Source organism: Lepeophtheirus salmonis, chromosome 5 (genome assembly GCF_016086655.4).
Source record: "Lepeophtheirus salmonis chromosome 5, UVic_Lsal_1.4, whole genome shotgun sequence".
NCBI classification, from domain to species: domain Eukaryota; kingdom Metazoa; phylum Arthropoda; class Copepoda; order Siphonostomatoida; family Caligidae; genus Lepeophtheirus; species Lepeophtheirus salmonis.
Window position 1 is genome coordinate 64,570,247 of NC_052135.2, and position 13,132 is coordinate 64,583,378.

Consider the following 13,132-nt stretch of genomic DNA (forward strand, 5'->3'; position numbering starts at 1 on the left):
AATCCCCGTTACTCATGCTTACATAACAACATATCATGAAGGATACACACAATTGTTAATTATAATGCTACACCCAATGCAACTACTCCCGTTGTTGTGAACATTTAAGTTGTTTTGGCCTTTTACGATTTTTCTGAACACCACTTCTTGGAGTTCATCAACCATAGTGATAATAGTGAATCCTTAAGTGATAAAAAAGTAATAATTATTGACTATGTAATATTGGAAAACCTAATGATCATACCCATGTCTTTAAGTGAAGAAACTAGTGTCATACAAACTATTTGCGAACCATCCAAAGCTACTACCCCCGTTGTTTGGACCATTTAAGCAGTTGTGTTTGCCATTTAATGAGTTGTGTACCATAATTCTTGATATTTTTAGCTAAAATAGAATCATATTTTATGGTTAAATTTAAAAAAATAGATGGTACAAAATTCAGAGTTCCATTTCGAAATTAGTAAATATTTTATACTTTTTACTGATAACTTTGATCGTAATTTGGTGTGGATGACTCTAAACATGCTGAAAATTATCTCAACTTCACAATTTACAATGGGGGTATTTCCATAAATTTTTTGAGTGTAGGATGATTAGCAAGAGATAAGGGTATATTACATGCAATAAGTATTTTTTTGAGATCAAAGTTATGGTCTGGCTTGATGTATTCATCATTAACTTGATTTTTTAGATGAATATCCATGCTCTCAATATGAGATGAGGATAATGAGTTGTGTTTAACTGTAGACGGCGGACTAAAGGCACATTTATATCGACAAATCCGACAAGCCATCTGTTCCTCGTTCGGTAAGTATTTCCATATTCCTGAGCCTCCATTTCCAGAAATCCAGACAGAAAGAGACGTTATTTTAGGAATTTTATTCAGTTCTCCATCACCTATCAGTATCTAATATTATATTAATATTGAATAATAAGGCGGGAATTGATAACGTTCTTGATAGAGGAAGATGTTTATTATTTAATAAATGATGCCATAAGTATTCATTCCCTTTTCCTCGCAGGCTTTTGTATCCTTACCAAAATTATCAACCTTAACTGTCTATAGCACATTAGAGGGGGTCCTTGGTCCTAAGAAACGCATCGATTGGAGATTCGAACTACATTCAAAACACATACCACTATGTTGTTTTTATGAAATGATCATAAATGAAAAAAAAAATTTCTACAATAGAACACTCATTTATTTACCTAAAACTAACTTTCAAATAACGTTGATCGAGCGTTATCTCATAGTTGTTTGGTAGTTAAAAACAACTTTCAAATAACGTTGATCTAACGTTATCACTTAGTTGTTTAATGGTTGAGCTCAACTCCTTAATAACCCTATTGTAATGGAAAGGCTTTCTAATGCACAGAATATTACGCACCACAATATTATATTTGATTAAATTAAAAATATTAACATCATAAACAATTACATATAACACCAAGACTGAAATAATTATAACTTATGTATTCATAAAAGAATAACTCATATATATATATAAATATAATATAAATGAGAAATAACTAGAAGATAATCAAGTGCTGAGTGTTTAATATGGTGTTTCAAAGCCCAGTGTTATAAAAAGTTCTTAATTAGTTTTGCACTTCACTATCCTCCACGGTAGTCATTAGAGAACCAAATCGTGTTTATATCTTCAATAATCTCAGGAAAAACACTTTTACTTAACGGTATTCCAATTGTCATCCTATTCTTAGGCTCAGTATCTGCCAATAACAATAAGGAATCCTCATTGTTAGAGTCCCGAATTCTGATAGATTCTTGTTGTGTCGGTTCAAGCTGTTCAACATTGGGTACATTGTTTACTTGTAGCATTTCTTCTCTTAATCCATTTCACACAGATTCCATCTCTTGACGACGATTCTTCCAGTTCTTGCTGTAGGATTGTCTGGCTAACCTCTACTGACTCATTGCTGGAAAATTCGTAAAAAATTTAATCAAAATAATAATTTAGCTTATAAATATAGTTGTACAAAAAAAATATTTTTTTTATTTACAGCGAATCTAATCACTCAAACAATAACGAGCCAAATACTGAAGGAAATAGTTTATAAAAAAAAAATCAAACCGAACCCTAGGTAATCTCTTGTTGAAAAAAAAACGTGCTCCACTTTACATTCATTTCCAGATATCATTAGTCTTTTATGAATATTGAATCATGAATGATGCAGCTAAAGAATAGCTTCAAAGTAACAAATAAATAGTAAGGGCGTTAGGTGGTACAAGCAGCCCCCGGGTGGGGGTGGGGGCAGAAGCTTATTAAACCGATTACGATGATTGAAGTTTCTTTTGATAATTATTAGAATTAAATATTATTTACTATTATTGAAATCTGCTAAAGAATTAAATTTGATAATTATAAAGACGAATGAATCCTACATTATGAGTGTTTCATAAACAATTTCATTTTCGACATTTTTTGTCCTTTTCTTGGATTATTCTTGATTTCAATCAACGGAATTATTAAAAACTGATATTTTCCCCCCTGAATTAGTGTGGAAAAAAGTGATTTTTATAATTTTTTCTCTATCTTTCACACAAGCAGATAATCATATAATAATAGGACAAATTTCTTAATTTGTGTTGTTACAATTTTCTCCTAATTGGCTGCTCAAATCGATAAATGGATGCCAAATTTGGATTTAGCACAAAAAAATGAGTAAATCAGAATAGTTTTTAGAAAATGCGCAGTTGAGCAGTATATACTTGTGTAATCGTTCGTTATATCATATAATCGATTTTGGGTTTGATACTTTAATAATCCTGATACAAAGTTATAATAACTTAGCTTTTTTATTATTGTCATAACCGTTTGCAACGTAGTCCTTTTTCATAATCTTCCATTGGGATTATGGGTGGATGGGTATTGCTACCCATCCACTCTCGTACAATATTAGTAGTATGGGGCGGAGCCCTGTCCTACTGAAATACATATGTGGGCTTGTTGGACTTATTCATGGTCTTAGTGATCTATGGGACCACATTTTCCACAATGTTAGTTTACAACATGTACATCAATTTTAGGTTTAGAATCTAAGCTATTGATAAATAAGCGGAACTTTCAGATTCAATCAACAACACCTATTAAAAACTGTATTTATAGAGGGTCTCATTACTTTTTCTATAACTGGAATATCAACAATAACTATTTACCACACAACCATTTTAAATGGAATTAAAATATGCAATCGTAGATATCAATAAATATAATATCCTTTTTCGGCCAATTGTCTCAAATAGTAATTTGGCGAAATATCCGCTCGGCAAAAATGGTTTTGGTTAATTATCCTGAAACCATTTATTTAAACTTTTATTGAAAGGCAAAATAAAACATAATTTTTTTTTAGCTCCAAATAATATAATTCAAATGTAAAACAGTAAATTCCTATTAATTTCCTTTCTACAATGGTTTATATTGATGTATCATATACATATGGAAAGATTATTTACTTTTCGTGGAATGTCGTGAATTACAGTAGCCAAGAATTAACTCTTTTGTTGTTTCGGTTCGAATATCACAGCTTCCTCTACCATTTTTAGCATAGCATCACTTTTCAAACTACAGCCAGGTGATTTATTATTTCTTACTGTTTTGTACCATAAATTTCAATCTCCTTGAGAGCACAGAGTAGACTGTGAAAATTGAATCAATTATCAGTGTAAAGCTTGAAGTTTTGATTCTTTGGAAGTTTACTATCCAGTCTTATGGCATTATCTGCTCTTATCCCAAACTGCGGACTACGAGACACCTTGGTTCATTTTCTTACATAAATCAAAGTCAATAGGATGATCCTTGTACTACATCTAGTAAAAACTATGAAATTATGAGGTTTATTTCTCATTTTTGCTTCAATTAGTTACGTTCCTACAAGGTTATCATCATTTTGTCCACTGAATTACGTTCTTTTGGTTCAATTTTACCAAAGTTATTGTTGAGAGAGTTCATGAATGGTGTAACTTTGAAGAGTTTATCATAATGATAATCTTCTTTGGGTTTTATATTAATTATATTGTCATTATTGTTTAGATGAAGAAAACTCATCAGTTGTTCAAATCGATTAGGTATCAAAAATACAAGGAATCAGTGATGAAAGAAAATATAGGAAGATTTATAACTAGTTTTAAAAGAATTCCCATAACTCATGTAGAAATAAGAATTTACTGAAAATCATTATAAAATCCCATTGATGCCATATGGAGTCACGCTACATTAAAAAATCTAGACCACAGAATATTGATATTCTGAGAAAACTTGAAATTCTAGTATCGTCTATAAGATGTTTACATTCAATTATGATAAATAAATATACCAATATTATGGATACCTTGTTAGTTATCTGGGGTTGTAACCAGAGCAGTGTCGACAACCTCCCTCAAGAGCAGTTCATGTGCAACTGATCTGCTATGACAGAAGCATAGCACACACCTAACAACAAAACTGATGCGAAATATCACTATTGCAATTTCATATACCTATGGGAATGCTATGAATATTGAATCATGAATGATGCAGCTAAAGAATAGCTTCAAAGCAACGAATAAATAGTAAGGGCGTTATGTGGTACATGCAACGGTAGAATTTTTGTGTACCAAATACATTAAATAACTTAATTGTATCCTTTGCTACAATGTATGATAATAAGAAAATTAAAAAATATTTTATGTGCATACAATTTCAGTGAAATCCATTTTTGAAGTTGCTAATATATATTTCATTTACAATTATATAGCCTAATATAACATTATTATGTATAATCAACCCCGAATAAGAGTAATATTAAGGACCAGGTGCACCAACTAGACGGAAATTAAACTAGGAAGTTATGACATCACTGCATTCAAACTGAAAGATAGTTCGAGTTAATGCAACCAGGCCTAATAATCTAATTTATACGGATAAGAGGCTTTTAATTTTATTCCATATAAATTCAAACAATATGTTATATATAGGGATATATTTAATAAAATTAACAAATACAATGTATACAAAAAAAAAAAATCTTGAAACATACATGAAACATAAACTTATCTTCTATTAGTACTAGTAATAATATAATTATACAACATATTATTGAGAATGTACTCAATAATTTGGTGAGATTGGAAGACAAATCTTCCATAAATACTAGAATAATAGCGAAATATAAAAAATGACGGATTTTAAAGACTACATAAATAGGTATTAAATATATAAGTGGTTTGTCAACATAAAAACAATCTTGAAAAAAAAAAATCAGGAATAGGGAAGTAGCCAATTTATTTTTTTACTTCATATATATCCCAATCTTTCATCAATCATAGATATGTTCGAAGTCTTATATTCAAATTGTGGGATGAACTAAGATATCTAAAAAAATATATCTATAGTATAGATCCTTTATTTGATTTACGAGACTTATATTGTCCCTGATATGGCCTTTTTCATATCATATCTGTAAATTTATCATTTTTTTATTGTGACAATCCATTTTTGTCACTTTAAGCATGGATTTATCCATGTTTTATGTTAATAAGAATAATTAATTGATAGAAATTGACGAAGATTTGTCGAAGAATACAAATATAGTCCATATTGAATTGAGAAAAATCATTCTAGCTTGCTTCTGTGTTGACTGGCACATATCATACTATGTACAGTTTTTATTCCAATCAAATTTAGGATACATTTTCAATATGAGCCAACTGTTTTTGTTCATATAAAGGTAATATTTTTATCCAAATTTGCCTGTATTTTTTCCTGAACTATACAGAACACATCAAATAAAAATCCAGTTTTCAACTTAGAAATATATTTAAAGATTACAATCAAATATAAAACTTTGTTATAAAAGTTTATATACAATACACATAGACAAATATAAAATTATTCCCTAATAAATAATATTGCACTAATAATTAGCTAGGCAGAGGTATTTTTAAAGTTATAAAAATACTTTTGAAATTTAAAATTGAATTAATTCTAAGTAAAATGCTAACAATTACTTTACACTCAAATTGAGTTGAATTAACTATTTAGAAATGTTTTTGTTTTTTTAAATGAATTCAAAAAATGACAGTCTTTTTGCAAGAAAATATATACTACTTGTAGAAGATTTGGAATGTATATACAGTCTACATGTTTTGGAATTATAATGTAATTACTTACAAATACATATCAAACAATATAAATAATCTTAATTACCTTAATAGGAACAATCTCATAACTTTTTGATTACAAATTAAATAATATTTGGCATTCAAATGACACAACAATTGACTAATTCCACAGTTTCTTATTTACCCTCAGACTCATCTTCAGCCAGAAGATCAATCGGAGGCTCTAATAGAAAAATACGCGATTTTTTAATATGATTTCTCAAAAGGAGAGCAAAACAATATCCACTTAAGGAGATGAGAACGACAGCGATAACTTTGACTAAGGGATGAGCTAAAAATGTATCATCCCGTCTAATCAGATAATCAAGCGTGATACCAGTAGCAGCAACAATAATCCCAACTGCAGCACCGAGATATGGATATTGAGAGTCGATTTTAGCCTGCTTGGAACATTCTTTACGGCATTTCTTGACAAGGTCCATTACTTTTTCTTTTTCCATTGTACTCTTTGAGACTTGGAATGACTTCAAAAATGACTCTAGAGCTTCAGAATAGTTTTGAGTCATAAAATATACGTTGGCTTTGCGTTTGTAGCCCTCTGGATCATCTGGACGTAGACGGATAAGGACTTCAGAGTCCTTAAGGGCAAAATGGTATTGCTCTTCCTCCATAAAGCATCGATTTCTTAGTAGGTAAAGTAAGTAGTTGTCGGGTTCGAGTCGGATGGCTTGAGACAAATAGATGAATCCTGAGGTATAGTCTTTTTTGGACATCGCATTATCTGCGAGGCGTTTAAGCTCCTTGGAGTCTTCACTCAACATTTTATCCATGACCAATCAATCTATCACAAAGATTAAAATAACTAAGTAAGTAGCACTGTTAAGAGTCGGCGATGTTTAAGATGTGAAAACTTGTGATGGGATTGTCAATTTTTTCCTCCCCTTTCAACTTTCTTCTCTCCTTTTCATTCCCTTCCTTAGTCATCAGCTTCTTTTCAGTTCATTTATATTATTATTTATATGTAAATATAAAATGTAGCATTTCTAGCTGAATCTTTCATAAAATTAAAGCAGTCTATATCAGAGTTGTTTCATTTGGAATAACTTTGTATTTTGATCATCCGTTGTCCGTTTATAAAAAAACATTATTTGATTATAATTACATACTATATTTTACAAGAGCTTGTAGAAAGAAAAATTTACATTTAAATTCTAAAAAAAACAATGATTATAAAGATACTTCTCGAAAAATATGCATACACATGCGAAATCTAATACAAAATAGTATAAAAATGCCGACTAAATCACATAAAGTACATAGGTATATTATTATAAATTGTATCATTTTGATATTATTATATAATTCTATTGAGTTTTGAGATCCTGATTAATTATTATTAAACTGCTGTGGAAGGAATTGAATCCCTATAACTACTCCCTGACATACTTCCAGATCTTGACATACGTCCAGGTACAAATTTCACAGGAGTCGTTCTTCCTGACGTACTTATGCGAGGAGTATCAGTTCTGAGGGGTGGGCCTACCATTCGACTACTCCCTCCGCGCTGAGTAAATGGCGAATCCACAGAGACAGGCCCAGTTGATGCTGACTGCATGCTCATAGTAGGAACTCTGGCATTAGACTGTATTGATGGAGCCCTTGAAAAGTTCGATACATTGGATTGCATAACTCCCACGGGGGTGACCAAGTCTACATGAGTCCCACCAGAAATATATTTGTCTTGCAAGGCAAAACTTCTTTGACTTGCAGTTGGAGTTGGTGGGAGAGGATAATTTGGTGTTTTAGGCATGGACGTGGCTAGAGGAGGAGGCATTGACTGAGATGCAATTAAGGAAGCAGTTTGTTGGGTAGTATATTTGCTATCATTATAATGTGATCCATTCGTTTCTGGCAATGTTTTGTAGGCATTGTGAACTTGATTCATGGGAAGAGTTCCACTTTGATACATGGAAAAATCTTTCATACTTCCTGCTTCACTCATAAATCGATCCTTCACTTGTCTCCTTGCATTTCTCCATAGAAGACAACAAATTACAACCATTACAATTAGGAGAAGACATGCTGAAAGCATGGACCAAAACGCAATTTGAAGCGGAGATTCGGGCTCCCACCAGAACTCTGTAGTTGGTGGATATGTCGGAGTAATATAACCAATTACTGAAGGTAAATATTCAGTCCAAAATGAACATTCCCGTTGACGATAGTTCCATAACATGGTGGAGTTCTCTGTAGTATTGAGAGTTAAGTATTTCAAAACTTCTCCATGCTCTGTAGGCTCCCAATGAACACCCAAAATTGTTTTTGGAGTAGGATGACCGTACCAAGAAAAGTTTGAAAAGGCATAGATAAAAAATTCACTCATGTTTCTGTCACTTTCAGTCCAAAGAAATCGTGTCACCTGAAATTATACAAAATTCACAAGTTGTTAATATTAAATATCTGAGTCTTTTTATATGATATATTTATTCAACATTTGAATTAAGAATAATTATGAGAATTTTCGAACATGGAAACATTTCATTGGGATTTTGGGGAATTAATGGGAATTTTTGACAAAAATAGAGGTAAACTAGGAATTTACAATGATGAAGACTAGAAACTCAAATATTCCTTGTAAAAAATATTCAGTTTACCTCTGCTAACGAAGTCGAACAGAGTTTATGTTTTTGAGTTAGTTTGTTTGTTAGTCACCAGGATTGGGCCAAAAGTGAATGATCCATTTTGATCAAATTTGGAACTAAGATTATATATGGTCACACTAAGATGCCATTAAATTTTGAGAAATCAAGGTGAAGGTAACAATAAAAGTAAAAAATGCATAATCAACCATAACATTGTAAAATATTGAGATACATAACAATTTGATTTTCGGTGGAGGTTTTATGCTCTACCGAGTGCCAATTTTACTGAAATATATGTTTACATAAAAAAAATTTATCAACAAAATATAATGAATCTGACTAAAAAATTATGGTATTGAATACGTGTAAATATTATCCGGTTGATTTTCATTGAAAGTTTGTTAGATCGAGATTGAATGTACTTCGTTATTGGCTCCTTTATATTTTATTGTAGACTGCCTATTGGCAGTTACTACAGTTTGAAATACGAACAGAGACAAATATATAGAATTTTGTTAAAAGAATATTTTTTGATATTGAAATAAATTGACATTACCCATTTGTATAAAAAAGTATTTTGTTAGAACCATGTATGTAAAGTGAAATTCATAAACGAGTTATACATATATTTTTTATAGAAATAAATACAACATTTATATAATAGTGGTTCCCTTAAGTTGTGTGCATGGAATAGCTGATATTATCCATCTATTTAATATAAAAAAATTAAGAACCTTCTTCCCCTCTTCTGCGATCAGTGCACACAGAAGCTCAATTATAATTATAAAAGTATGAACAATAAAAATTCTAAAATATTGTCCTTCCAAATGTTTACGGAACTTTATAAAATCACATAACCTACTTGATTGAAAAATCCAAAATTCCCGAAGGAAAGTTTCCATTTAAATATTCCAAAACTTTCTACCCCTAAACCGTGACCGTAACCGTGAATATTTAAATATTCCATTACATATATCTGTTTTCTCCTAGATATAATTAAACATGCTGAGACATCCTTTTCACACATCCTTATAATAATATTAGTGAGTAGCTATTTAAAGAAGGTTTACGTCTTCAATAATGTCAGAATGAAAGTAATTACTATCCTCTTTACTACTATTGTATATGTGTTCTAACAATTTGGTACAATTTGAAAGTACAAAACAGATTTATATCAAAGTTAAAACTTACTTGTTTATCCTCTGGAAAAAACACTGAATCCATAAAGGGTGCTCCTGTCAAAAAGTAATACTCCAGATTGTGACTAATTTCTCGCCAATATGGTAATTTTAAGGCCTCAACTGTTGTGTTTTGCACATACATATAAGTATCGACTCTATTTTGAACCAAGGTTTTAACCATGGCATCCTGAGGTGCTCTGAAGAAAAAGTCAGAGTAAAACTGAAAATAAACAGTATGAATATTAAATTGATTCTGTTTATCAAATGATCAAAATTCTTACATTGATGAACTCTTCACGAATATGGGAAACATTATCTGGATCCGGATAATACGTGTACATGTACTTTATAGCATTAAAAATCCCTTCAGGGTTTAACGTATAGTTATACTGTTTAATATGATCTTTTACCATCATATCAAAAAATTTCCAATCAACTTTGTAATCTGGAGCTAGAGTCTTGTTGTTATCTGCCCAAAAAAGTATGTTTAAAATCAGTGACTTCGTAATCAAAATACAAAAATTCCTTACAAATCATGTATGCAGCATCATCCCTTGCCACACCAGTCATGTATTCTAAACTTGGATTATATTCTTGGTTCTCGTACAATACTTCTACTAGTTCTGGAAGTGCCATAAAATCGTCAGACGTCCATTCTTGATACCAGCCCTCTTCCGGAACGGAAATGTTTTTCTAATCAAATTTTATTAAATAAAGATATAAATCATGTGTATTATAAGTAACACATACTTGAATAATTGGAGCCCAGGGCCAGGTTCCAATTTCAGGCTTGAACTCGATATTGGCCAAATCATGAAACTTCCTTCCTTTTCTTAGGCAATCTACAAGTTTCCAGGAGCTGTCGATAGTACAGCCCACTCTTTCACCAAATACTAAACTAGTATTCATTGCACGGAACTTATCACGAATTGTTGCCCAGTCAGCAAAAGGACTTCCACTCATTGAAATAACACGACGAACCATATTTTTGGTTTTCGGCATCACTGCTAAGATACCCGCACTAGCACCGCCAGCCCCTGGTCCAAATCTAACAATAAATTCAAAATAATTCACGGGTAAATTGTATGCCATTTCTGTTCTTCGAATTTTTACTACTTACACTGTGATTTTTTCCCTGTCCCCTTGAAATGCGTATATATTGTCATATACCCATTTCAATGCCATTGCCTGATCTAAGAGACCATAGTTCCCTGGAGCATGTTGATCCCCAGTTGACAAGAAACCTAAAGCTCCAAGTCTGTAATTTATTGTCACTACAACTACTCTACCCCAATAGGATAACTGATGACCAGAAAACTCGTTCCCTGATCCATGTTGAAACTCTCCTCCGTGAATGTAAAACATCACAGGAAATAATTGTGACTGTCCACTCTCGACAGTGGGAGTAAATACATTTAGAAACAAACAATTTTCATCCATCAATGGAGAATTTTTTGTCGCTCCAACATATCTAATGGGCTGGGGACAAACTGGAGCCCAGTCCACTGCGTTATAGCTTTGCCATCCTCCATGAGCTCTTGGAGGCTAAAATACACTAAATATGTCTAATTTTAAACAACCAATCGAAATAGTGTACCTACCATAAATCTGGCATGATTGATCGGTGGTTGAGCATATGGTATTCCTAAAAACACTGAAACAGTAGCTTTAACTTTATCAACATTGGCAACTCCAGGTCTTTCAAATTCTGGAACTCTAGGGCCATCGTATAAATTCACAAGAAATCCATTTACTCTTCCATAGTTTGTATTCACAGTTACGTCCCTCATAAGGTTTTCGCAACCTAGTTATTAATCAACATAGAAAATTAATATCCAAATAATTTTCTAAATAGATGTAAGCAATTACCTGGCCGGCATTCTCCTTGAAGCTCTGGCAGCCAACCACCTAAAACACCAGGCACTGGTGGATCCTCAGGATCGTAGCGAGGATCGTAATTTGGATCTCTTAAGCGGTCTCTCTGCCTATCAGGAAACCTTTCGTAATATCGATATTTTGAATCATACCGGTCCTTTGGTACTTTGTGTTGATTGTTGTTATACTTTGGAAGATTTCTTGGATCTTTATATCGAGGGTCAGAGAATCGAGGGTCATTATGAGGATCATATGTTCCAGGAAGTAAATGATATCTTGGATCATAGCGATTTCCAAAACGATCTTGAATATTTGGAGGTTCCCGATAAGGTCTTCCATTAACAAATCGTATATCATCACCACCCTGAGTTTCTGATATACGATAACGATTAGGATCCTCAAAAGGATTGCGAGTACTTGATGATCTTTTAGAGGTAGATGAAGGAGTTGATGTAGTGGAAGAAATAGTTGTTGAAATGGGTTTGATTGTTGTATTAGTCACTATATCATAGTTGAAATAGCCCACATTACGAAATGCAGAGCCAGGGTCGTATCTCTCTCCACGTTCTGGATATCGCCTTCTGAATACAACATCAGTATCATCAGGAGTTTCTTTAATTGAAGTTCCTTGAGAATAGACCTCCTTCAGATCCTTGATGATGAAAAAGAAGAAAATGGCCAAACTAATTGGCAATCTCAAAATCATAATCGCATATCCAGATTTTGTTTATTTTCTTTTGTTATGCTTTGGGAAATGATCCAGGTATTAAGGTTTTCTTGAAACAGGTAACGTAGTATTATTCTACTGCTGCTGCTGCCTGATATAACTTTATGTCTCCCTACGGTTATTCATTCACCCTTGTATATTTGCTTTTTTTTATATTTCTTATCTCAACTCTAACCTCTTTGTATATAGTTATTATCACTCAGACTAATATACAATCATTAGTTGATACAGAGAAGTAATCGAGGAATTAATTCTTGTCGAGCAAGAGTAATAAATATTTATCTATACATTATATTTTTATCCTTGCTGCTTGCATCAAATCAGTCAAACTTAATAGACTGACTTTTTATGTCCAAAATCTCAATATTTAATAAATTATTTTGAACAATATCCTAAGCAGTCAGGTTAGGTTTTGTGATTAAAACGAACTTTTTCAAATCGTTACCTTTATTGTATCACACAATATTGCATAGGAAAAAAAACTAAAAAACGGGATTGGGGTGGGGGAGTCCAAAATCAATAGATGGTTAGCCCATTTTGCCCACTGATAATCGATTGCAATCTAATCTAAGTGCTGATTTTAATT

General features: G+C 32.1%; 2 protein-coding genes across 3 annotated transcripts; both read right to left on the minus strand.

Moving 5' to 3' along the window:
• Positions 1-1,532: 1,532 nt before the first annotated feature.
• Positions 1,533-7,103, minus strand: LOC121117773 (E3 ubiquitin-protein ligase TTC3). 2 transcript variants are annotated; one of them, XM_071888897.1, is made up of 2 exons: positions 6,207-7,094; positions 1,533-1,938 (listed from the first exon to the last, which is right to left on the minus strand). In XM_071888897.1, the coding sequence occupies exon 1, from the start codon at positions 6,949-6,951 to the stop codon at positions 6,298-6,300; it is 654 nt and encodes a 217-aa protein (XP_071744998.1). In that variant the 5' UTR covers positions 6,952-7,094; the 3' UTR covers positions 1,533-1,938; positions 6,207-6,297. The 2 variants fall into 2 exon arrangements, with proteins under 2 accessions (XP_071744998.1, XP_040568200.1); XM_040712266.2 differs by lacking the exon at positions 1,533-1,938 and adding an exon at positions 4,966-5,804 and having other exon boundaries at positions 6,207-7,103.
• Positions 7,104-7,209: 106 nt separating this feature from the next.
• On the minus strand, positions 7,210-12,759 carry Gli (carboxyl ester lipase-like protein Gli). The gene is made up of 8 exons (XM_040712265.2): positions 11,814-12,759; positions 11,546-11,748; positions 11,065-11,489; positions 10,695-10,992; positions 10,475-10,637; positions 10,226-10,413; positions 9,955-10,164; positions 7,210-8,540 (listed from the first exon to the last, which is right to left on the minus strand). The coding sequence occupies exons 1-8, from the start codon at positions 12,523-12,525 to the stop codon at positions 7,518-7,520; spliced, it is 3,222 nt and encodes a 1,073-aa protein (XP_040568199.1). The 5' UTR covers positions 12,526-12,759; the 3' UTR covers positions 7,210-7,517.
• Positions 12,760-13,132: the final 373 nt, after the last annotated feature.